Raw genomic sequence first — 27,121 nt, 5'->3', positions numbered from 1 at the left:
TGTATCTTTTTCCCAGCGGAAGAGGATGGAAGAGAGAATGTCCAGGTTCTGTGGGGTCCTTGGTTATGTTGGCTACTTTTCCAAGGCAGCGGGAAGTGTAGATGGAGTCAGTGGATGGGAGATTGGTTTGTGTGAAGGACTGGGCTGTTTTCACAATTCCTTATAGTTTCTTGCGGTTGTGGTTAGAGCAGGAGCCATACCAAACAGTGATAATCCAGAAAGGATGCTTTCTATACTGCATCTGTAAAAATTGGTGAGAGTCTTAGTGAACATAGAACATAGAACACTACAGCACAAACAGGCCCTTCGGCCCACAAGTTGCGCCGATCACATCAACACCTACCAATCCATAGACCTATCTATAACCCCCAATCCCATTAAATCCCATATACTCATCCAGAAGTCTTTTAAAAGACCCCAGCGAGTTCGCCTCCACCATCACTGACGGCAGCCGATTCCATTCACTCACCACCCTCTGAGTGAAAAACTTACCCCTAACATTACTTCTGTACTTGCCTCCCCGCACCTTAAATCTGTGTCCTCTCGTAGCGACCATTTCAACCCGGGGAAATAGCCTCTGAGAATCCACCCTACCTATTCCTCTCAACATTTTATAAACTTCTATCAGGTCGCCTCTCAACCTTCGTCTCTCCAGGGAAAAGAGTCCCAGCTCCCTCAACCTATCTTCATAAGGCATGCCTCCCAGTCCAGGCAACATCCATGTAAATCTCCTCTGTACCCTTTCAATAGCTTCTACATCCTTCCTATAGTGAGGTGACCAGAACTGCACACAGTACTCCAAATGAGGCCTGACAAGGGTCTTATAAAGTTGCAGCATTACCTCCCGATTCCTAAACTCAATCCCTCGATTAATGAAGGCCAGTACACCATACGCCTTCTTGACCACCTCTTCCACCTGTGAGGCCGATTTAAGAGTCCTGTGGACCCGGTCCCCAAGATCCTTCTGCTCTTCAACACTACTAAGACTCCTGCCCTTGACAGTGTACTCGTTCATCCCTTTGGTTCTGCCAAAATGGACGACTACACATTTATCCGCGTTGAAATCCATCTGCCACTTCTCCGCCCAGTCCTGCATCCTATTTATGTCCTGCTGCAACTTCTGACATCCTTCCAGACCATCCACAACACCACCGACCTTCGTGTCATCAGCGAACTTACTTACCCATCCCTCCACTTCCTCATCCACGTCATTTATGAAAATGACAAACAGCAAAGGTCCTAGAACAGATCCCTGGGGCACTCCACTGGTGACTGACCTCCATGCAGAAAAAGACCCATCCACAACCACTCTCTGCCTTCTGCAGGCAAGCCAGTTCTGGATCCACAAGGCCAAAGGCCCTTGGATCCCATGCCCTCTCACCTTTTCAAGAAGTCTTGCATGGGGGACCTTATCAAACGCCATGCTGATGTCCATGTACACCACGTCCACTGCACTTCCTTCGTCAATGTGTTCAGTCACATTTTCGAAGAACTCAACTAGGCTCGTGAGGCACGACCTGCCCTTGACAAAACCATGCTGACTATTTCTGATCATGTCAAACCTCTCCAGATGCTCGTAAATCTTGTCCCTCAGAAGCCTCTCCATCAGCTTACCAACCACTGAGGTCAGACTCACCGGTCGGTAATTTCCCGGGCTATCTCTGTTCCCTTTCTTGAAAATAGGAACTACATCCGCAATCCTCCAATCTTCCGGAACCTCTCCCGTCTCCATTGACGACGCAAAGATCATTGCCAGGGGCTCTGCAATCACTTCCCTCGCCTCCCATAGTATCCTGGGGTATATCCCATCTGGTCCTGGCGACTTATCTATCTTGATAGAATTCAAAAGTTCTAACACATCCTCCTCCTTAATATCCTGAATTTCCTTAGTCTTCTGAGAAAATTGAGGCGTTGGTGGGCTTTCTTAACTATAGTGTTGGCATGGGAGGACCAGGACAGGTGGTTGGTGACCTGGACACCTGAAAGCTTGAAGCTCTTAATCATTCCTTTTCATCCCCATTGATGTAAACAGGGGCGTGTCCTCCACTACGCTTTCTGAAGCCGATGACCATCTCCTTCGTTTTGTTGAAATTGAGTGTCAGATTATTGTCTTTGAGTTAGGGTCACCCTTCTTCTAGTAGTCACAGTGTTTACAGAGCTGGTCTAGTCCAGCTGCTGGTCAATAATCAGTACCTAGGATTTCAGTTATCCACACAAAATTATGGCTCAATACAGCAACAAATTTCACATAAAGTCAGTGAAAGAAAACATTGACTATGTATATTTAATTACATAGATGTCTTTTTATACAGAAAATATACTTGTGTTAAGTTATAGAGGGTCCGTGAAATTTTTCTCTTACAATAAGATTGAGAACCCCGGATTTGGCCGTTGTTTTGAACAAAGGACTGAACTATTGAAAATGATATCTTGCAGTAAGAAATTTATATTGAAGTTTTGCTGTGACTTAAATCTACAGTAAAATTTTTACTATCCGGCATACATGAGGAACAGATGGTGATGGTTAATCAAAAATGCTGGTTAATGAATCATTCCATTTATTGATGGAATACAATACAATTTGTAGCAAGAGCTATTTACTTCTATTCTTCAAAGGCACATTTAAAAATAAAGAATGAAACAATATAATATACAGATATGAGTTCTGGATAACTCTGTAATTACTTCTGGTTGGTAAAGTGGCAATACATTTGAAATTCTGGTTGGTTAAGTGCTGGATAACACACAAAATCAGTGTAATTTCAATTCATATTAATGTTCAAAGTGTAACGTATTTTGCTAAATCTTTATACAGAAAGCTTCTGTCTAGTGACCGGAATCCTCCCATTGATGACTTAATCAACTCTGGAATTTTGCCGATCCTCGTGCAATGTCTAGAAAGAGATGAGAAGTATGTACTGTGCATGTAATGATTTGACACTTATGTACGTAGTCTTGAAATGTGAATGCTGGCCCTCCTGCACTATGATGTCCCCTCTTGTCACACTCTTGCCACTCTCTGTTGCCTTTTTTAGCAACTGTTACACAATGATGAATGTATGAAGACTTATGAAAGAGTGCCTGGAATTGTTCATGTGCACAAAACAACCTTTCATTACTTTGAAGTTTTCTCTGTTTAAGATATAGTTTGAGTTTTGTGCAAGTGTTTTCCCTAGGTGCCAGCTATTTTCTTAATGTGGTCAGCTGTTTGGAGATGGTCACACAGGCCAAAAACAGAACCATTCTACTTTCATCTTTTATCCCTAAGAAAAAATAAATAAATACTTGGTGCTCTGTCCCTGTGTGATTCTAACCAGAATGGGTATGTTTACCTTTCTTGGTGTCATAAATTGAAGGAACATGGCAGAGCATGTTATTTAAGAAGGATAACAAGAATAACCTGGGTAATTATAGGCCAGTGAGCTTGACGTCAATGATAGTGAAATTCTTGGAGAAGATTCTTAAGGATAGGATCTATGCATATTTGGAACTGAATGGTCTTATTAGTGACTGACAGCATGCTTTTGTATGAAGGAGGTTATGTCTCACTAATTTGATTGAGTTTTTTTGAGGAGATGACAAAAACGATTGACGAGGGAACAGCTATGGATATTGTCTACGTAGACTTTAGTAAAGCATTTGACAAGATCTCTCATAGCAGGCTGGTGCAAAAAGTTAAATCACATGGGATCAGGGGTGAATGAGCTAGATGGGTACAGAACTGGCTTGGCTATAGAAGACAGAGGGTAGCGATGGAAAGGTGTTTTTCTGAATGGAAGTCTGTAGTTAGTGGTGTTCCGCAGTGCTGAGACTTCTGTTGTTTGTAATATATATAAATGACTTGGAAGAAAACATAGCTGGTCTGATTAGCAAGTTTGCGGATGATGCTAAGATTGCTAGAGTTGCGGATAGTGATGAAGATTGTCAGAGAATACAGCAGGATATAGATAGACTGGAAAATTGGGCGGACAAATGCCAGATGGAATTTAATCCTGACAAATGCAAGCTGATGCATTTTGGTAAATCCAATTTAAGTGGGAGCTATAAAATAAATGGCAGAACAATCAGGATTATAGACACACAGAGATCTGGGAGTACAGGTCCACAGATCCTTAGAAGTGGCAGCACAGGTGGCCAAGGTGGCGAAGAAAGCATATGGCATGCTTGCCTTCATCAGCTGGGGCATCGAGTATAAACATTAGCAAATTATGTTAGTTATAAAAAATGTTGGTTACACCACATTTGGAATATTGTGTTCAATTCACCACACCACCAGAAGGATGTGGAGGCTTTGGAGGGAGTACAAAAAAGGTTTATCAGGATGCTGCCTGGTATGGGGGGGGTGGTGTTAGCTTTGAGAAGAGACTGAATAAACTGGGATGGTTCTCCCTGGAATGACGGAGGCTGAGAGGTGACCTAATAGAAGTTTATAAAATTGGGGGGTGTAGAAAAGGTTGGAAGCTTTTTCCCAGGGCAGAAATGACAATTACAATGGGGCATAAGGTCAAGATAAGGGGGGAAAAGTTCAGTGGAGATATGCTGGGAACGTTTGTTTACTGGTGGGGGCCTGGAATGCACTGCCAAGTGAGATGGTTGAGGCAGATATGTTAGCCACATTTAAGATTTATTTTGATACGCGCATGAACAAACAGGGAATAGAAGGATAGAAGCGGATGGTTTAGATAGGATAATGTGATCGGCGCAGGCTCGGAGGGCCAAAGGGCCTGTTCCTGTGCTGTACTGTTCTTTGCTCTTAAGCAATGCCATATCTTATGTATAGTTGTTTGAGCTAGTTATACTTCGTAAATATTCCACAATTTTATTTCAAAGCAAGTAGATGCATTTGTATTACACCTATCATAATTTTAGGCCAGTTAAATAATTTTAAAGTGAAGCGACTGTTGTAATGTAAGAAACATAGCACCTAATTTACATGTAGCAAGTTTATACAAACAACAGCCAGGTGTATTACCAGATTATCTGTTTTTTAGGTATAAGTTTAAGGGTTAAGTCTTGCCGAGGTTCCACTCCTCCTCTTCAAAGTCGTAGAATCCCTACACTGCAGAAGGAGGCCATTCAGCCTATCAAGTCTGCACCAACAACAATCCCACCTGGGCCCTATCCCCTTAACCCCACGTGTTTACCCTGCTAATCCCCCTGACACTAAGTGACAATTTGGCACGGCCAATCCACTTAACCCTCATATCTTTGGATGGTGGGAGGAAACTGGAGCACCTGGAGGAAACCATGCAGAATGTCCAAACTCCACATAGTCACCCAAGGCCAGAATTGAACCTAGATCCCTGGCGCTGTGAGGCAGCAGTGTTGCCCTGGCATGAGATCTTGAATATTCATTTGGGAGGGCAGACAGGGTCTTTGGTTTAACAACTTATCTGCTGTACAACACATGCACCCATTTCAGCACTGCCCATACAGTGCATCTTCAGTACTGCTCTTTGAAATGTGCTGCACTTCCTCAGCAGTCTGACAGTGCAGCACTCCCTCAGTACTCACCCTCTGACAGTGCGGCACTCCCTCAGTACTGACCCTCTGACAGTGCGGCACTCCCTCAGTACTGACCCTCTGACAGTGCGGCACTCCCTCAGTACTGACCCTCTGACAGTGCGGCAGTCCCTCAGTACTGACCCTCTGACAGTGCAGCACTCCCTCAGTACTGACCCTCTGACAGTGCGGCACTCCCTCAGTACTGACCCTCTGACAGTGCGGCACTCCCTCAGTACTGACCCTCTGACAGTGCGGCACTCCCTCAGTACTGACCCTCTGACAGTGCGGCACTCCCTCAGTACTGACCCTCTGACAGTGCGGCACTCCCTCAGTACTGACCCTCTGACAGTGCGGCACTCCCTCAGTACTGACCCTCTGACAGTACAGCTCTCTCAGTACTGACCCTCTGACAGTGCGGCACTCCTTCAGTACTGACCCTCTGACAGTGCGGCACTCCTTCAGTACTGACCCTCTGACAGTGCGGCACTCCTTCAGTACTGACCCTCTGACAGTGCGGCACTCCTTCAGTACTGACCCTCTGACAGTGTGGCACTCCCTCAGTACTGACCCTCTGACAGTACAGCTCTCTCAGTACTGACCCTCTGATAGTGCAGTATTCCCTCCGTACTGACCCTGTCACAGTTCAATGTTCCCTCAGCACTGACTTTCTACGGTGCAGTACTCTCTCAGTACTGACCCTCTGCCAGTGCGGCGCTCTCTCAGTACTGACCCTCTGCCAGTGCAGCGCTCTCTCAGTACTGACCCTCTGCCAGTGCAGCGCTCTCTCAGTACTGACCCTCTGCCAGTGCAGCGCTCTCTCAGTACTGACCCTCTGCCAGTGCAGCGCTCTCTCAGTACTGACCCTCTGCCAGTGCAGCGCTCTCTCAGTACTGACCCTCTGCCAGTGCAGCGCTCTCTCAGTACTGACCCTCTGCCAGTGCAGCGCTCTCTCAGTACTGACCCTCTGCCAGTGCAGCGCTCTCTCAGTACTGACCCTCTGACAGTGCAGCGCTCTCTCAGTACTGACCCTCTGACAGTGCAGCGCTCTCTCAGTACTGACCCTCTGACAGTGCAGCGCTCTCTCAGTACTGACCCTCTGACAGTGCAGCGCTCTCTCAGTACTGACCCTCTGACAGTGCAGCGCTCTCTCAGTACTGACCCTCTGACAGTGCAGCGCTCTCTCAGTACTGACCCTCTGACAGTGCAGCGCTCTCTCAGTACTGACCCTCTGACAGTGCAGCGCTCTCTCAGTACTGACCCTCTGACAGTGCGACACTCCCTCAGTATTGACCCTCCAACAATGCAGCGCTCCCTTCGCACTGCCCATCTAACAGCAGTGTGCTCCATTGGTACTGCTTCCCCCCCCCCACCCAGTGCAACGTGCCCTCAGTGTTACCTTGTACCCCTCCACTACATGGGAGGGGGAGTACAGAGCATTCTGATATCGCACTGTAGTGGTCAGTGTAGATTGTGCTAATCGCTGGGTTGGGCCCTGAATGCACATTATTGAATTTGAGGTGAATGTGATGCTGGTAAGCTAAGGCTAGCACAGTTACATCAGATCTGTGGCACAAATGAGAAATTCTGGCAGAGAAATATTTCAAACAAGACTGTCATATTAATCCATGCAATTCTCCGTTGCTCCCTCTTGTGCAGCCCTTCACTCCAGTTTGAAGCAGCGTGGGCATTGACCAACATAGCATCAGGAACATCAGCACAAACACAGGCTGTAGTCAAAGCTAGTAAGTGACCAACCAATGTATATATCACCCGCTTGTTATAGGGCAGACATCTTCTCGGAAACCTGTTTGGCGTTTGTTGTTTGCCCCCAGTTCCATGGGCACCTTGTGTGTAAATACTGACTTGAAATTTCAGGATGGGCGCAGAAAGAGAAAGGCTGTAGGTTTAGGAATTTACTTTGAATATAGTATTGATAGAGAAATTCAAAACTTGTAAAAGACATTAGTTAATTACAGCTGGAGCTTTCTCGCATGATGAAAATGCCAGATTACTTATTGGAGATATGTGGATTGAAACATGCAGCAAGATTTCAAAACTAAAGATCTTGGACATTGGGAAACTCGGGAATTTAACTGTTTCAGTGCTGGGGTGATTTGATTTATTGTCATATATGTTAACATACAGTGAAAAGGATTCTTTCTTTCACGCTATGCGGATAAAGCATACCATTCATAGAAAAGGAAACAAGAGTGCAGAATGTGGTGTTACAGTCATAGCTAGGGTACAGAGAAAGATCAACTTAAAGTGAGATATATTTAACTGTTTTATTGCTGGAGGTGCGTTGGGGTTTAACCATTTCAGTGCTGAGCAGGTGTTGGAGTTTAACTGGCGATTGTTCAGCCCTCGGAATAAACCTGTCTGTAGAGGTACCTTATAATAGAAACATAGAAAATAGGAGCATGAGAAAGCCATTCGGCCCTTTAAATGCTCCACAATTCATTATGATCATGGCTGATCATCCAATTCAATAGCCTGATCCCACCTTCCACCCATATCCTCTTATTCCCTTTGCCCCAGTGCTTCATCTAACTGCTTCTTGAAAACGTGCAATGTTTTGGCTTCAGAGGCTTTGTGACTCATTTGATTTGTCCAATCTATTTGCAGCTTTGATTTATTATTGTTACATGTATTAGCATACAGTGAAAAGTATTGTTTCTTGCGCTATACAGACAAAGCATACCGTTCATAGAGAACAAAGAACAACCCAGCACGGGAAACAGGCCCTTCGGCCCAACAAGCCCGCGCCGCCACATCACCCTACACCTATTCTACCCTGCGTGTCTACGAATAGAACCCCTGACTTAGCCAGATTCAGGGGAGAATAGTGTCAATTTGGTAAAACCAATCAGCTTAAGAGCACATCTTTGGGGTGTGGGACGAAACCGGAGCGCCCGGAGGAAACCCACGCATCCACAGGGAGAATGCACAAACTCCCACAGACACAGGCCCAAATCCATGTATCTGCACAGCTAGCAGTGCTAGTCACTGAGCTGTTGCGGCGCCCTTCTAGGAAATGAGAGAGTGCAGAATTTAGTGTTACAGTCACAGCTAGGGTGTAAAGAAAGATCAAATTAATGCAAGGTAGGTCCATTCAAAAATCTGGTGGCATCATAGAACATTACAGCGCAGAACAGGCCCTTCGGCCCACGATGTTGCGCCGACCAGTTTTTTTAAAAAAAAAACACTGACCCACTAATCTAAACCAATCCCTTTTCGTCCATAAACCTATCCACAGATCTCTTAAACGCCCCCAAACTAGGCGCATTTACAACCGCAGCAGGCAGGGCATTCCAATCCCTCACCACCCTCTGGGTAAAGAACCTACCCCTGACATCCGTCCTATAACCACCCCCCCTTAATTTAAAGCCATGCCCCCTCGTGCTAGATTTCTCCATCCGAGGAAAAAGGCTATCACTATCCACCCTATCTAAACCTCTAATCATCTTATATGTTTCAATAAGATCCCCTCTTAGCCTCCTTCTTTCCAGCGAAAACAACCCCAAATCCCTCAGTCTCTCCTCATAGGACCTCCCCTCCATACCAGGCAACATCCTGGTAAACCTCCTCTGCACCCTCTCCAAAGCCTCCACGTCCTTCCTGTAATGTGGGGACCAGAACTGCACACAGTACTCCAAGTGCGGCCGCACCAGAGTTGTGTACAGTTGCAACATGACGCTGCGACTCCTAAATTCAATCCCCCTACCAATAAACGCCAAGACACCGTATGCCTTCTTAACAACCTTATCTACTTGATTCCCAACTTTCAGGGATCTATGTACACATACACCTAGGTCCCTCTGCTCCTCCACACTATTCAAAGTCCTCCCGTTAGCCCTATACTCAACACATCTGTTACTCCTACCGAAATGAATTACCTCACACTTCTCTGCATTAAACTCCATCCGCCACCTCGCGGCCCAGCTCTGCAACCTGTCTAAGTCACCCTGCAAACTGTGACACCCTTCCTCACAATCTACCACACCTCCGACTTTGGTGTCATCAGCAAACTTACTAATCCACCCAACTATACCCTCACCCAGATCATTAATAAAAATTACAAACAGCAGTGGCCCCAAAACAGATCCCTGAGGCACACCACTCGTAACCGAACTCCATGACGAATATTCACCATCAACCACCACCCTCTGTCTCCTATCTGCTAGCCAATTCCTGATCCAAGTGCCTAGATTACCCCCAATCCCATACATCTGCATTTTCTGCAGAAGCCTACCATGGTGAACCTTATCAAACGCCTTACTAAAATCCATATATACCACGTCAACTGCCTTACCCCTATCCACCTCTTTGGTCACATTCTCAAAGAACTCAATAAGGTTAGTAAGGCATGACCTACCTGCTACAAAACCATGCTGACTGTCTCTAATCAATTCATTACTCTCCAAATAACTATAAATCCTATCCCTAATAATTCTTTCTAAAACCTCACCGGTCTATAATTCCCAGGGAAGTCTCTGTTCCCCTTCTTAAACAATGGGACAACATTCGCTGTCCTCCAATCTTCCGGTACTATACCAGAGACCAACGATGACCTGAAGATCAGAGCCAGAGGCTCTGCAATCACCTCTCTAGCCTCCCAGAGAATCCTAGGGTAAATCCCGTCCGGACCAGGGGACTTATCTATTTTCAAGCCCTCTAGAATATCCAGCACATTCCCGGTATCAACTGCAATACTTTCTATTTTACACCCCTGCACCCCAGTGTCCTCCTCAGCTACATTCATGTCCCCCTGCGTGAACACCGAAGAGAAATATTGGTTCAATGCCTCCCCAATCTCTTCCGGTTCCACACACAACTTCCCTCTACTGTCTGTAACTGGCCCTAATCTTGCCCTAACCAACCTTCTGTTCTTGACATACCTATAGAACGCCTTAGGATTCTCCTTAATCCTATCAGCCAAAGTCATCTCATGTCCTCTTTTAGCCCTTCTTAACTCCCTCTTCAACTCCCTCCTAGCCAATCTAAAGCTTTCTAATGCACTACCTGAGCCCTCAAGCCTCATCCGAACATAAGCCTCCTTTTTCTTCCTAACCAACGAATCAACTTTTTTAGTACACCACGGTTCCCTAGCCCTACCAAATCCTCCTTGCCTGACAGGGACATACCTATCACAGACCCGCAGTAGCTGATCCTTGAAAAAATTCCACATTTCGGACGTTCCCAGTCCCTGTAATCTCCTAGTCCAACCTATGCTTCCTAATTCTCTCCTAATAGCCTCATAATTACCCTTCCCCCAGCTAAAACTACTGACCCGAGGTTCATGCCTATCCCTATCCATCACTAAGGTGAACGTAACCGAATTGTGGTCACTATCACCGAAATGCACCCCAGCTTCCAAGTCTAGCACCTGGTCTGGCTCATTACCCAACACCAAATCCAATATAGCCTCACCTCTAGTTGGCCTATCTACGTACTGAGTCAGGGAAGAAGCTGTTCTTGAGTCGGTTGGTACATGACCTCAAACTTTTGTATCTCTTTCCCAACGGAAGAAGGTGGAAGCGTGTATGTCCAGGATGCATGGGAGTCCTTAATTATGCTGGCTGCCTTGCCGAGGCAGCGGGAAGGGTGGAAAGATTCAGTGGGAGGCTGGTTTGCATGATGGATTGGAGTACGACTTTTTGCAGTTTCTTGCAGTCTTGGGCAGAGCAGGAGCCCATACCAAGCTGTGATACAACCAGAAAGAATGCTTTCTATAGTGTATCTGTAAAAGTTGGTGAGAGTCGTAGCTGACATGCCAAATTTCCCTAGTCTCCTGAGAAAGTAGAGGTGTTGGTGGGCTTTCTTAACTATAGTGTCGGTGTGGGGGGACCAGGACAGGTCATTGGTTTCTGGACACTTAAAAATCTAAAGCTTTCGACCATATCTACTTCATCCCCGTTGATGCAGACAGGGGCATGTTCTCCTTTATGCTTCCTGAAGTCAGTGACAATTCCTTCATTTTGTTGACATTGAGAGAGAGATTATTGTCATCACACCAGTTCACCAGATTCTTTATCTCATTCCTATACTCTTCTAAGCATTGTTTCAGATGTGACCTACTATGGTGGTGTCATCAACAAACTTGAAAATCGAATTGGAAGAGAATTTGGCCGCACAGTCATAGGTGTATAAGGACTATAGTAGGGAGCTGAGAACACAACCTTGTGGGGCACCAGTGTTGAGGATGATCGTAGAGGAGTTGTTGTTCCCTATCTTACTGATTGTGGTCTGTGAGTTAGGAAGTTCAGGATCCAGTCACAGAGAGAGGTGCCAAAGCCCAGGCCATGGAGTTTGGAGATGAGTTTCGTGGGAATAATGATATTGAAGGCTGAGCCTTCAATATTGAAGGCTCAATATTGAATATTCAATATTGAAGGTCAATAAATAAGAGCAGTTAATAAATAGGAGCAGATTAAAATCACCCATAATTATAGATGTTCCTTTGTTATATGCATCTCTGATTTCCTTTTTAATGCCATTCCCAGCATCAGCACTACCTTTTGGTTGTCTATATAGAGTCATAGAAGTTTATTGCGTGAAAACAGGCCCTTTGGCCCAACTTGTCCATGCTGCCCTTTTCTTAAACCTCAAAACTAATCCCAGTTGCCTGCATTGGGCCCATATCCCTCTGTACCCATCTTATCCATGTAACTATCTAATTGCTTTTTAAAAGACAACATTGTACCCACCTCTACTACCACTTCTGGCAGGCACTCACTACCCTCTGTGTGAAAAAATTGCTCCTCTGGACACTTTTGTATCTCTTCCCTATCACCTTAAACCTATGCCTTCTAGTTTTAGACTTCCCAACCTTTGGGAAAAGATATTGACTATCTAGCTGATAGTCTTCATTATTTTATAGACCTCGATAAGATCATCCCTCAGCCTCCTACACTCCAGAGAAATAAGTTCCAGCCCCTCCTTATAACTCAAACCATCAAGTCCCAGTAGCATCCTAGTAAATCTTTTCTGTACTCTTTCTGGTTTAATAATATCCTTTCTATAATAGGGTGACCAGAACTGTACACAGTATTCCAAGTGCGACCTTACCAATGTCTTGTACAACTTCAACAAGACATCCCAACTCCTGTATTCAATGTTCTGACCGATGAAACCAAACATGCCGAATGCCTTCCTTATCAGTCTGTCCACCTGTGACTCCTCTTTCAAGGAGCTTTGAATATGTACCCCTAGGTCTCTTTGTTCTGTAACTCTCCCCAGTGGCCTACCATTAACTGAGTAACTCCTGCCCTGGTTCAGTCTACCAAAATGCATCACCTCGCATTTGTCTAAATTAAAATCCATCTGGCATTCGTCACCCCACTGGCCCAATTGATCAAGATCCCGTTGCAATCAAAGATAACTTTCTTCACTGTCCACTATGCCACCAGTCTTTGTGTCATCTGCAAACTTACTTACCATGCCTCCTATATTCTCATCCAAATAATTAATATAAATGACAAATAACAGTGGATCCAGCATTGATCCCTGAGACACACCGCTGGTCACAGGCCTCCAGTTTGAAGAACAGCCCTCTACAACTACACAGAAGCCAATTTTGTTATCATTTAGATACCTCACCTTGGATCCTGTGAGATTTAACCTTATGTAACAAGCTATCATGTGGTACCTTGTCAAAGGCCTTGCTAAAGTCCATGTAGACAACGCCAACTGCACTGCCCTCATCTACCTTCTTGGTTACCCCTTCAAAAAACTCAATCAAATTTGTGAAACATGATTTTTCACTCAAAAGCCATGCTGACTATCTCTAATCAGTCCTCGTTTTTCTAAATGCCTGTATATTCTGTCTCTCAAAATACCTGTCAACCACTTACCCATCACAGATGTGAGACTCACTGGCCTGTAGTTCCCAGGCTTTTCCCTGCAGCCCTTTTTAAACAAAGGCACAACATTTGCCACTCTCCAATCTTCAATAATCTCACCCGTGACTATCGATGATTCAAATATCCTGGCTAGGGGACCTGCAATTTCCTCCTTAGCCTCTCACAATGTCCTGGGATACACTTCATCAGGTCCCAGGAATTTATCTACCTTGATGCATTTTAAGACTTCCAGCACCATCTCCTCTGTAATATGTACACTCCTCAAGACATCACTATTTATTTCCCCAAGTTCCCTAACATCCATGCTTTTCTCTACAGTAAATACTAATGAGAAACATTCATTTAGGATCTCACCCATCTCTTATATACAACCCCTATTAACATTATTTTCCCCTTGGTGTTTCTTAGCTCCACTTTCATATATCAGTTGGAGTCATCAAATAAATCAGAACTGCTTATTGCCAATCAGTTGTGCATTTGGTGTGTTTGTGTAAAGTAATCCAGAAATGTAATATTGATGTTTACTTGTTTCATTACTGGAAGTGGTTGCATTTCTGGTTCCTTTACGCAAACTTTACCAATCTCTCTCACAGGGCGGGTGAGGAAGATTCACTTTGTTTAATGACTCCAACTGATACAAAATATAGGATAGATCAGTGAACAGATTAATTTTAGGAATTTGCAACTGTTCCTTACAAGATTAGCTATAACTCTGACACTAACTGGCTGGGAGGGGGTTACATGCTGCTTTACTTGCATATTTTCTTAAGTGGATGTCAAAACTTCCCCTTTCTTCCCCAAGATAACACAGCATATATTAAAAGTAACAAGACATATACAATAGAGTGCTGCATAAGCAATTTACACAAAAGTTAGATCTCTATTTAAGAGTTTAAGAGTCTACATACTGTATAGGTAGCGTGCTAATCTTTGCAGATCTTGTGAAGGTATATCCTTCCTGAAATTGAGACTTATCACTTTGGTGTTCTTGACTAGTACCTGCATCAGCACCCTGTATATTGTTGGAGTTCTGACTGTTCTCATGGTGCTCTTCCATAATATCTGTAATGCAGCTGGCTAATTCCTCAACTGGCTTTGGTTTCTAGAACATAGAAAAACTACAGCACAAACAGGCCCTTCGGCCCACAAGTTGTGCCGATCATATCCCTACCTAGTAGGCTTACCTATAACCCTTGATCCTATTAAGTCCCATGTACTCATCCAGAAGTCTCTTAAAAGACTCTATCAAATTTGCCTTCATCAGCACCGACAGCAGCCGATTCCACTCACCCACCACCTTCTGAGTGAAAAACTTACCCCTGACATCTCCTCTGTACCTACTCCCCCAGCACCTTAAACCTGTGTCCTCTTGTAGCGACCATTTCAGCCCTGGGAAAAAGCCTCTGAGAATCCACCCGATCAGTACCTCTCAACATCTTATACATCTTATGTTGTGAGCTCATAGGATCTCAACTGACTACGCATGGCCTATTGCACACTTTAGATATTTATATACTATCCAAGTTCCCTGGTAAAATGTATGACCTGAACCTTTGGTCCTATGTGCAGAGTAGGCTGATTCCGGAGTTGAGGGGGTTGAGCTATGAGGAGATGCTGAATAGATTAGGCTTGTACTCGTTAGAGTTTAGAAGAATGAGGGGAGATCTCATTGAGACGTATAAGATGATGAATGGGATGGATAGGATAGAGGTGGAGAGACTCTTCCCGCTCAGAAAGGATAGTAGGACCAGGGGGCACAGCCTCAAGATAAAGGGGGGGCGGTTTAGAACAGAGTTGAGGAGGAACTTCTTCACTCAAAGGGTGGTGAATCTCTGGAATTCTCTGCCCGCTGAAGTGGTGGAGGCTGCCTCGCTAAATATTTTTAAGACGCGGGTTGATGGGTTTTTGATGAGAGAGGGGATTAAGGGTTATGGGGAGAGGGCGGGAATGTGGAACTGAGCCACGACAGATCAGCCATGATCTTATTGAATGGCGGGGCAGGCTCGAAGGGCTAGTTGGCCTACTCCTGCTCCTATTTCTTATGTTCTTATGTACGCAGCTCCACACTTACATGTCAATGGTGTGCTATCTTTATCCTCCTTTGTTTTTCGAAAAGATATTTCTTCTGTATTCTTGAGAATTTGGACAGGTGATGGCTTAGCAGGGTTGTCCTAACTGCCTCATAATAATGATTTTTGCTCATGACGGTAAGCCTATAAAGTGTTGCTTTCAAGTGTAATATGGCAATGTGGGGATCTGGTTTGTTTCTCTGTATTTGATGAATGCTTTACTATTGCAGACCATTCACTTGGCAAGACTCTTTGGATCTGAGATAGTGTGGAGAGTTTGACATATGGTCAATGCCCCATTGAGCACACATGTCCCTAATAGGCTTGTTGTTTGTAGATCATTATCTGATATCTCTTCAGGTTTACCAAACAAACTGAATATTGCACTCATTGTGTCGGCTACAGACAAACTTGAGGTATTGTTCAATTGTCTGATGATTCTAATGGAGTGGAGGAAAACTGGGAAAAACTTAAGACAGCCATCACCTCAAACTGTGAAGAGACCATCAGCAAAAGACCAGGAAACACCAAGGCTGGTTCGATGAGAATGCAGTAAAAAGTCTCACAACACCAGGTTAAAGCCCAACAGGTTTATTTGATAGCAAAAGCCACTAGCTTGCAGTGAGAATGACCACACCATTCAAGACCTCATCTACATGACCAGCAATGCAAAGTGGAGAGCTAAGCAATCAGCAAAGGCGTAGGTGCAAAGAACAACAGGGGAAATCAAGAACCAATGTGGACTGAGAAAGCTGAGGGTGGCATAGTGGTTAGCACTGCTGCCTCACAGTGCCAGGGACCCGGCTTCAATCCCAGCCTTGTCTATATGGAGTTTGCATGTTATCCCCATGTCTGGTTGGATTTTTGCTGGGTGATCTGGTTTCCTCCCACAGTCCAAAGGTGAGCAGGTTAGGTGGATTTGCCGTGCTAAATTGCCCCTTAGTGCTATGTGGTAAGCCTGGGTAAGTTTTGGTGCAGACTCGACGGGCCAAATGACCTCCTTCCTGCACTTTAGGAATTCCAACTTTTCGCTAAAAAGCACAACAGCCAGGGCTGCTTCACTGCCACCAAGGCAATGTATGGACCCAACACCCCAGGCCTCAAACCACTGTGAAGTAAGGATGGAACCTTCTTGAGAGAAAACGTCAGCATTCAACTTCAAAGAACTCCTGAACTGTGTTACAATCATAGATGAGGACATATTTGAGGAAATCCTCCAACTCCCCATCAAAGATGCTCCTGGACTTTCACCAAGAATGGATGAAGTTGAAGCTGCCATTAAACATGTGGAAAAATGGAAAAGCTGCAAGATTGGATGGAATTCCAATGGAGATTTTCAAACTTGGCAGAGAAGAGATGACCCGTTATCTCCGTCAGCTGCTCCTGAAAACCAAACACAGGACATGGTGGACAGAGTACCCTCCATTGTCCAATACTTCCCCGGAGTGAAGAAGTTACGACGTCTTCTCTGGAGCCTTTAGCACATCATTGATGAAGACGAACATCTCGCCAGGGCCATTCCCCACACCCTCACTTCTTGCCTTCAAACAAGTGCACAACCTCAAACAGACCATTGTCTACAACAAACAACCCAGCCTTCAAGAGAACAGTGACCACAACACCACACAACTCTGCCACAGCAACCTCTGCAAGACGTGCCGGATCATTGACACAGATGCCATCATCTCACGCAAAGGCATCATCCACTATTCCAATATCATCCATATGTTTATCCAATGACAATTTAAATGCCCTTAATGTTGGTGAATCCATTACTTTTGCAGGCAGGGCATTCCATGCTCTTACTACACTCTGAGTAAAGAATCTACATCTGTCCTATATCTATCACCCCTCAATTTAAAGCTATGTCCCCACGTGCTAGCCATCTCCATCTAAGGAAAAAGGCTCTCACTGTCCACCATATCTAACCCTCTGATCGTCTTATATGCCTCTATTAATCTTCTTCTCTCTAACGAAAACAACCTCAAGTCCCTCAGCCTTTCCTCATAAGACCTTCCTGCCCATACCAGGCAACATCCAGGTAAATCTCCTCTGCACCCTTTCCAATGCTTCCACATCCTTCCTATAATGCGGCGACCGGAACTGTATGCAATACTCCAAATGCGGCCGCACCAAAGTTTTGTACACTGCAACATGACCTTATGGTTAAACTCAATCCCTCTACCAATAAAAGCTAACACACTGTACGCCTTCTTAACAACCCTATCCACCTGAGTGCCAACTTTCAGGGATCTATGTACATGGACACCAAGATCACACTGCTAAGTAACTTACCATTAGCACAGTGCTCTGTATTCCTGTTACTCCTTCCAAAGTGAATTACTTCACACTGTTCTGCATTAAACTCCATTTGCCACCTCTCAGCCCAGCTCTGCAGCTTATCTATGTCCCTCTGTAACCTGCAACATCCTTCCACACTGTCCACAACTCCACCGACTTTAGCGTCATCCGCAAATTTACTAACCCATCCTTCTACCCCCTCATCCAGGTCATTTATAAAAATGACAAACAGCAGTGGCCCCAAAACAGATCCTTGCGGTACACCACTAGTAACTGAACTACGGAATGAACATTTCCCATTAACCACCACCCTCTGCCTTCTTGCAGCTAGCCAATTTCTGATCCAAACTGCTAAATCATCCTCAGGGTAAGGTGGCCAATTGGATACAACATTTGCTTGATGAGAGAAGGCAGAGGGTGGTTGTAGAGGGTTGTTTTTCAAACTGGAGGCCTGTGACCAGCAGTGTTCCTCAGGGATTGGTGCTGGTCCACTGTTATTTCTCATTTATATTAATGATTTGGATGAGAATATAAGGAGCATGGTGAGTAAGTTTGCAGATGACACCAAGATTGGTGGTATAATGGAATGTGAAGAAAGTTATCTCGGATTGCAACAGGATCTTGATCAATTGGGCCAGTGGCTGATAAATGGAGTTTAATTTAGATAAATGCAAGATGATACATTTTGGTAGATCGAACCAGGGCACAGTTACTCAGTTAATGGTAGGGCATTGGGGAGAGTTACAGAGCAAAGAGATCTAGGATACAGATTCATAGCTGCTTGAAAGTGGAGTCATGTGTAGACAGAGTGGTGAAGAAGGCATTCAGCATGCTTGGTTTCATTGGGCAGAACATTGAATACAGGAGTTGGGACATCTTGTTGAAGTTGTACAAGACATTGGTAAATCCACACTTGGAATATTCTGTTCAGTTCTGGTCACCCTATGGATTGATGGATTGAGTTATAAGAAGAGGCTGGATAGACTGGGACATTTTTCTCTGGAGCGTAGGAGGGTTAGGAGTGATCTTATAGAGATCAGCTAGATAGTTGATACCTTTTCCCCAAGGTAGGGGAGTCTAAAACTAGAGGGCATAGGTTTAAGGTGAGAGGGGAGAGATACAAAAGTGTTCAGAGGGCAATTTCTTTCACACGGGGGAAGTGAGTGGCTGGAACAAGCTGCCTGAGGTAATAGTGGAGGCGGGTACAATTTTGTTTTTTAACAAGCATTTAGATAGTTACATGGAAAAGATGGATATAGAGGGATATAGGCCAAAAAGCGTACAAAAAAAAGGACAGTATGGAGAAGTTGAGCTGAAGGACCTGTCTCCATGATGTAAACCTCTATGACTCTTGATCCAGCTCAGAAAGGCCTGAAGTGTTAACTCCAAGCAACTATTCGTTTCCAGTGGCTATCTTTATTTTCTCAGCTTGTTTATCAGTTCTGTCACTGATAAATCTAAAAAATATAATTTCATCCTTTGTTTGAAAAGCCTACATTAGGAGTGAACATAAGTGGTCTGCTAGTTTATGCTGGGGAATTTGTAAACCCCTCTGCTGTGGAGCCAGCCGTACAGTTGCTCTTATAAAACAAATTCTCTTTTATTAGCTGCAGTTCAGGTTTTGGCCACATTCTTCCCCGTGGCGCGTTTTGGCCATTTTGTGCAATATTTGCCTTTTGTGTGGCAACGTTGTCCAAGGATTGCAAATGCTTTCCAGCTCTTCTGTCTGATTCAAAAACCTACTGCGTAGCACAATTCTGAACCATTCACCACTGATCTGACTATCTCACAAATCAGGTATACACTGTTTTGCAAAGTTCTGTCTATATATAGACTCTGCCTTCAAAGGTTTCAGTGCACATACAGCCTCGGTGTTGCACTGTGGCACCTCTTGTGGTCTTCAGACTCTCAGTGCTGCCACCATGTTGCGCTTCTGCTTCCTTTATATAAGCTTACCAATCTCACACACAGGGCTGGTAAATCCTAAATTGATTCAATTTATTTGAAGATTGTGACTAATGTAAGTATACATTATGGAATTTTAACTGTTTCAGTGCTGAGTTGTGATTGGGATTGAACTGTTTCAGTGCTGGAGGCTGTTGGGGTTTAATTATTTCAATGCTGAAGGTGATTTGGGGTTTAACTATTTCAGTGCTGAGGAGTTGTTGAGCTTTAACTGTTCTCGTGCTGGAAATGTTTTGGAGTTTCAGTGGGTGATGTTGCGGTGCTGCAAACAGCTGCGATGATAACAACTGTTTTCACTGGATCTGATTTCCAATCAAATGTCCACATTTAGATTTTTTTTTCTCTCTGTAGGTGCATTTCACTGATAAATTAATTAGCTTCAACTTAGTTACCCGAGAGTTTATCCAGTTTTCTGTTTCACCAGCTGAATTCCCATCTATGACTCTATAAATACGGGCAATTGGGACTTGCCTAGTGGTAAAAACTGGGTGGTATGGAGAAATTGGGCCAAAGGGCCTGTTTCGATGTTGTAAACCTCTATGACTCTATCTATTCGATAGCATCTAACCCTTTTGTGCACATCTGTGAGAAATTACTAATTTTCTGCAATTATTTCAGTAATTAAGTGACTAAAATACAGCATCTAAATATGGACATCAATTGACTAAGTGTATTGCCTAGACATTGTAATGATATCTTTTACAATATGTTTTACAGATGCGGTGCCTTATTTCCTAAGGTTGCTGCACTCACCACATCAAAATGTCTGCGAGCAAGCAGTTTGGGCCCTGGGGAACATAATAGGTAAGAATACGATCAGTTTAACAGTATTTTACTGAAGGTTTTTTGGGGCCTGGACTATTGTGGGTAAATACATTTCTCCCAAATTGAAGTAATTAGTGACAATCCTCCAATTAAATTCTTTCATTTTTGCCTCCCTTCTCAACTGGAAACATATCTGTACCTGCTCTATTAAAAACTCCTTCCCAAGCTTAAAAACCAGAATTATTCTCTTGGATATGTTTTCCAGGAATGTCATGGTGCCTTCAACATCTTTGAGATTTTCAAAGTGTTCTGCCTCTCTCCTCAGGTGCTGTTCTAGAGTAAAAGGCCAGAATATCCCTTCAAAATTTGGTCTTTTAATGTAGTAAATGACATTAGAAGTGCTGGAAAAACATCAGTAGGGCACAAGATTTATACCTAGTTTGAAGATCCCAGTAGACTTGGATAAGTGCAGGTTTTTACTTGAAAAAAACTTCAATAATTTTAAAATAATAAAAGGGTTAAATTCAGTTTATGTGACAAGGCTGTTTGTAGCAGACAGGTTAAAGACAAGTAGAAATTCTGGAGCGTAAAGATGTCAGGAAGTGTTTCGTTACACAGTGGAGAGTCACTGGAACCAATCAGTAGGGAGATGGACAGGTTCCTGAATGTACCCAAAGTGATCAGAAATAGAGAAGGATGCATTATTGGCAGGTTTTTCTTGTCAATATCATGTATTGAAACTTATGCGAGACCCATTGTGGGGTGGCGATAAATTTTCCAGAATGTTTTTTGCCTAAATTGCGCTTGGGTTAATTCTTTTATTTTGCCTTTCCCTGGATTTTGTATGTGGTGAGGGTAGAATTTGTAGAGTAGGCTTGCTGGACCAGCTGGCCGTCTTTATTGTTCGTAGATTCACATGTACTAGAAAAAATTAGATTTTAGTCAGGAAAGGAATGTCATGAGTACTTAGTGTGGCTCATACCAGAAGTGGTGTAATATGTATGTGTGTGTAGATGTATGGGGCGGCTCAGTGGTCACCACTGCTGCCTCACAGCACCAGGGACCTAGGTTAAATTCCGGCTTTGTGTCACCATCTGTGTAGAGTTTGCACGTCCTCCTTGTGTCTGCGTGGGTTTCCTTCCAGAGCTCTGGTTTCCTCCCACAGTTCAAAGATGTGCAGGTTAGGTGGATTGGCCAGGTTAAATTGCCCCTTAGTGTCAGAGGACTAGTTAGGGTAAATGCATAGGATTATTGGGATAGGGCCTGGGTGGGATTGTGTTCGGTGCAGACTCGATGGGCCAAATGACCACCTTCTGCATTGTAGGGATTCTATGATTCTGTATGGTGAATAGTGTGAAGAAGTATGAATACGTGTAGAGGTGTTGGATAAATCAGGAATGTACCAACTTCTTGCCTTCTTCTAACGGAACCTTCCCTTCTGTTCAGGTGATGGGCCCCAATGTAGAGACTATGTCATCAGTCTAGGAGTGATAAAGCCTCTGCTCTCGTTTATTAATCCTTCTATCCCAATCAGCTTCTTACGGAATGTCACATGGGTCATTGTAAATTTGTGCAGAAATAAAGACCCGCCACCACCAGCAGAAACCATTCAACTGGTAGGTTTCATTTACCAGTACCCATTGTTATGCTGTGTGTCAGAGAAAGGTGTTATTTCACCAAGAAACCCTAACATTGTTTTTGTTACTTCTCTTACATCAGGTTTTAGTGTCTCTGCAGTTCGCATTTTTCTGTTACTGTTAGTCTAACTGTTAGGAGAGGTTTGATTCTAGAACAGAGCAAAGTTACTTTATCATACTTGCTCTGAACATGTGGAATGGCTTAACAACTGTGATGAGCAGGTTCAGTAGACCACAAACTAATTGAGGGGCTGTGCATCTGGCCAATTTTTTTTTTAGCTTTATACTCCCCGGTTAATGCATATTGGAGTTAATTTAAGCATCAGGATAGTTCAGAGTCCTGGAAATACTGATTCTCCATAAGCTAATGATGGTGGTGGTGGTATCATCCTTGAACCTACAAGATTCCATACCTTATGCGAATTTAGTAATATCATCTGAAATGAAACAGTTGAATTGTATGGAGAGTATTCTTGTTTGCAAAACATGGGAGCGTAATATTTGAGCATGTTATTGGATATTATTAAAATGCCTTTGTACAGACCTTTCATTGCGATGGGGATTTTTTTCTGTACTGAGTATAAAACCATTTAACAATGAAGCTGCTGAATTTACCCCTAAGGCAGAATTTTTAACAAATGGACTGAGCAGTGAAAACACATGAATGATATGTGATTGGGATTCTCTTTGTTCTGCAGTTGTTGCCAGCTTTGGGTGTACTAATACAACACAGTGATACAAATGTAAGTATTGAGAAAATACAACCTGTTTTTGTAACCCCTGATGCTAGTCTCCTTAATTGCTTGTCTTAACACTTTTTGTTATCTCAGATTCTAGTTGACACAGTCTGGGCTCTATCCTATTTGACGGATGGAGGAAATGAGCAGATCCAGATGGTGATAGACTCGGGTGTAGTGCCTCATCTAATTCCACTCCTGAGCTGTCAAGAGGTAAAAGTTCAGGTAAGCGCTAAAAAATAAAGCTGTCAAGACTTCTTGTTGGTGAGAGTGACTGCAACGGATTTGGGGGTAAGTGGGATCAGGGTATTGTATTTGAAGATCAGCCATGATCATAATGAATGACAGAGCAGGATCAAAGGGCAGAATGGCCTACTCTTCTTCCTATGTATGCTTCTATGCATGTTGTCAGCCTAGGTGAGGTGTACAAAGCCTTTCCTCTACATTAGAATGTACACAGCCATGCCATACCTTGTGCCAGTGGTGATATCCTAAAGTTCCCCTTTTTCTGGGTTATCCTTTCATTGCTTGGAAGTCCTGGGAGCCATAGAGGTTTACAGCATGGAAACATGCCCTTTGGCCCAACTTGTCCATGCCGCCCAGTTTTTACCACTAAGCTAGTCCCAATTGCCCACATTTGGCCCATATCCCTCTATACACATCTTACCCATGTAACTGTCTAAACGCTTTTTAAAAGACAAAATTGTACCTGCCTCGTACTATCTCTGGCAGTTCGTTCCAGAAACTCACCATCCTCTGAGTGAAAAAATTGCCCCTCTGGACACTTTTGTATCTCTCCCCTCTCACCTTAAACCTATGCCCTCTAGTTTTAGACTCCCCTACCTTTGGGAAAAGGTGTTGACTATCTACTTTATCTATGCCTCTCATCATTTTATACACCTCTATAACATCACCCTAAGCCTCCTATGCTTCAGGGAAAAAAAATCCCAGTCAATCCAGCCTCTCCTTATAACTCAAACCATCAAGTCCTGGTAGCATCCTAATTAAATCTTTCCTGCACTCTTTCAAGTTTAAAGTACCCTTTTTATAATAAGATGACCAGAACTGCACACAGAATTCTAAGTGTGGCCTTACTAATGTCTTGCACAACCTCAACAAGACGTCCCAATGTTAACATTGGTTAAAATTGGTTAACGTTACCATTAACCAACTCCTGTATTCAGTGTTCTGACCAATGAAACCAAGCATACTGAATGCTGTCTTCTTCACCTTGTCTACCTGTGACTCCACTTTCAAAGAGCTATGAACCTGTACCTCTAGATCTCTTTGTCCTGTAACTCTCCTCAATGCCCTATCATTAATTGAGTAAGTCCTTCTGTGATTGTATCTACCCAAATGCATAGCCTCGCATTTATCTAAATTAAAATCTATTTACCATTCATCAGGTTGCAATCCGAGATAACCTTCTTCACTGTCCACTATGCCACCAATCTTGGTGTCATCTGCCAACTTAGTAACCGTGTCACCTAAATTCTCACCTAAATTATTAATATAAATGACAAATAACAGCAGACCCAGCACTGATCCCTGAGGCACACCACTAGTGACAGGCCTCCAGTTTGAAAAACAATCCTCTACAAATTGAATTAGAAGGAGAGGCTGCAGCTGGGACTTTTTTCCCTGAGGGATGATCTTATAGTGGTCTATAAAATAATGAGGGGCACAGATCAGGTAGATAGTCAACACCTTTTCCCAAAGGTAGGGCAGTCTAAAACAAGAAGGCATAGGTTTAAGTTGAGAGGGGAGAGATACAAAAGTGTCCAGAGAGGCAATTTTTTCACACAGAGGATGATGTCTGTCTGGAACGAGCTGTCAGAGGTAGTAGCAGAGACGGGTACAATGTTGTCTTTTAAAAAACATTTAAACAGTTACATGGGTACGATGGGTATAGAGGAATATGGGCCAAATGCAGGCACTTGGGACTAGCTTAGAGGTTTAAAAAAAAGGCGACATGAACAAATTGGGCTGATGGACCTGTTTCCATGCTATAAATCTGAATAAGAACATAAGAAATAGGAGCAGGAGTAGGCCATCTAGCCCTTCGAGCCTGCCCCGCCATTCAATAAGATCATGGCTGATCTGTCGTGGCTCAGTTCCACTTTCCCACCCTCTCCCCATAACCCTTAATCCCCTCTCTTATCAAGAACCCATCAACCCGCTTCTTAAAAATATTTAGCGAGGCAGCCTCCACCACTTCAACGGGCAGAGAATTCCAGAGATTCACCACCCTTTGAGTGAAGAAGTTCCTCCTCAACTCCGTTCTAAACCGCCTCCCCCTTGAGGCTGTGCCCCCTAGTCCTACTGTCTTTTTTGAGCGGGAAGAGTCTCTCCACCTCTATCCTATCCATCCCATTCATCATCTTATACATCTCAATGAGATCTCCCCTCATTCTTCTAAACTCTAACGAGTACAAGCCTAGTTTATTCAGCCTCTCCTCATAGCTCAATCCCCTCAACTCCGGTATCAGCCTAGTAAACCTAGGCTCAATAGCTCTATAACCACCCTCTGTCTTCTCTCATCAAGCAAATTTTGTATCCCATTGACTACCTCACCCTAGGTCCCATGATATTTAACCTTATGCAACAACCTACCATGTAGTACCTTGTCAGAGGCCTTGCTAAAGTCCATATATAGAACATAGAACATTACAGCGCAGAACAGGCCCTTCGGCTCTCGATGTTGCACCGACCAGTTACAAAAACAATGACCCACTAGCCTATACCAATCCCTTTTCGTCCATAAACCTATCCAGAGATCTCTTAAACGCCCCCAAACTAGACGCATTTACAACTGCAGCAGGCAGGGCATTCCAATCCCTCACCACCCGCTGGGTAAAGAACCTACCCCTGACATCCGTCCTGTAGCTACCCCCCCTTAATTTAAAGCCATGCCCCCTCGTGCTAGCTTTCTCCATCCGAGGAAAAAGGCTATCACTATCCACCCTATCTAAACCTCTAATCATCTTATATGTTTCAATAAGATCCCCTCTTAGCCGCCTTCTTTCCAACGAAAACAACCCTAAATCCCTCAGTCTCTCCTCATAGGACCTCCCCACCATACCAGGCAACATCCTAGTAAACCTCCTCTGCACCCTCTCCAACGCCTCCACATCCTTCTTGTAATGCGGGGACCAGAACTGCACACAGTACTCCAAGTGCGGCCGCACTAGAGTAGTGTACAGTTGCAACATTACACTGCGACTCCTAAATTCAATCCCCCTACCAATAAACGCCAAGACACCGTACGCCTTCTTGACAACCTTATCTACTTGATTCCCAACTTTCAGGGATCTATGTACACACACACCTAGATCCCTCTGTTCATCCACACTATTCAAAGTCCTCCCGTTAGCCCTATACTCGACACATCTGTTGCTCCTACCAAAGTGAATTACCTCACACTTCTCCGCATTAAATTCCATCCGCCACCTCTCGGCCCAGCTCTGCAACCTATCTAAGTCTCCCTGCAGACTATGACACCCTTCCTCACAATCTACCACACCTCCAACTTTGGTGTCATCAGCAAATTTACTAATCCACCCAACTATACCCTCATCCAGATCATTAATAAAAATTACAAACAACAGTGGCCCCAAAACAGATCCCTGAGGCACACCACTCGTAACTGCACTCCATGATGAATATTTACCATCCACCACCACCCTCTGTCTCCTATCTGATAGCCAATTCCTGATCCAACTTCCTAGATTACCCACAATCCCATACATCTGCATTTTCTGCAGAAGCCTACCATGGTGAACCTTATCGAACGCCTTACTAAAATCCATGTATACCACGTCAACTGCCTTACCCCCATCCACCTCTTTGGTCACCTTCTCAAAAAACTCAATAAGGTTAGTAAGGCACGACCTACCCGCTACAAAACCATGCTGACTATTTCTAATCAATTCATTACACTCCAAATAACTATAAATCCTATCCCTAATAATTTTTTCTAAAACCTTGCCCACAACAGAAGTAAGACTCACCGGTCTATAATTCCCGGCAAAGTCTCTGTTCCCCTTCTTAAACAATGGGACAACATTCGCTATCCTCCAATCCTCCGGGACTACACCAGAGACCAATGACGACCTGAAGATCTGAGCCAGAGGCTCTGCAATCACCTCTCTAGCCTCCCAGAGAATCCTAGGGTAGATCCCATCCGGACCAGGGGACTTATCTATTTTCAGCCCCTCAAGAATTTCCAGCACATCCTCTTTATCAACCGTAATACTGTCTATTTTACACCCCTGCAACCC

At 44.0% G+C, this 27,121-nt stretch overlaps 1 protein-coding gene across 2 annotated transcripts in view; it reads left to right on the top strand.

Moving 5' to 3' along the window:
• LOC145342408 (importin subunit alpha-4-like) overlaps window positions 1-27,121 on the top strand; it is a 133,683-nt gene that overhangs the window by 50,347 nt on the left and 56,215 nt on the right. For both annotated transcript variants that reach the window (XM_080187968.1, XM_080187967.1), the window contains exons 6-11: window positions 2,816-2,911; window positions 7,162-7,247; window positions 20,420-20,506; window positions 21,914-22,083; window positions 22,803-22,847; window positions 22,935-23,066. In XM_080187968.1, the coding sequence (XP_080044094.1) occupies window positions 2,816-2,911; window positions 7,162-7,247; window positions 20,420-20,506; window positions 21,914-22,083; window positions 22,803-22,847; window positions 22,935-23,066 (616 nt within the window). The remainder of the gene's footprint in view (window positions 1-2,815; window positions 2,912-7,161; window positions 7,248-20,419; window positions 20,507-21,913; window positions 22,084-22,802; window positions 22,848-22,934; window positions 23,067-27,121) is intronic.

This window comes from Carcharhinus amblyrhynchos, chromosome 4, assembly GCF_965287045.1.
Source record: "Carcharhinus amblyrhynchos chromosome 4, sCarAmb.v2.hapA, whole genome shotgun sequence".
NCBI classification, from domain to species: domain Eukaryota; kingdom Metazoa; phylum Chordata; class Chondrichthyes; order Carcharhiniformes; family Carcharhinidae; genus Carcharhinus; species Carcharhinus amblyrhynchos.
Note: the sequence above shows the minus strand (reverse complement) of the source record. Positions and strands in the feature narration are given on the sequence as shown.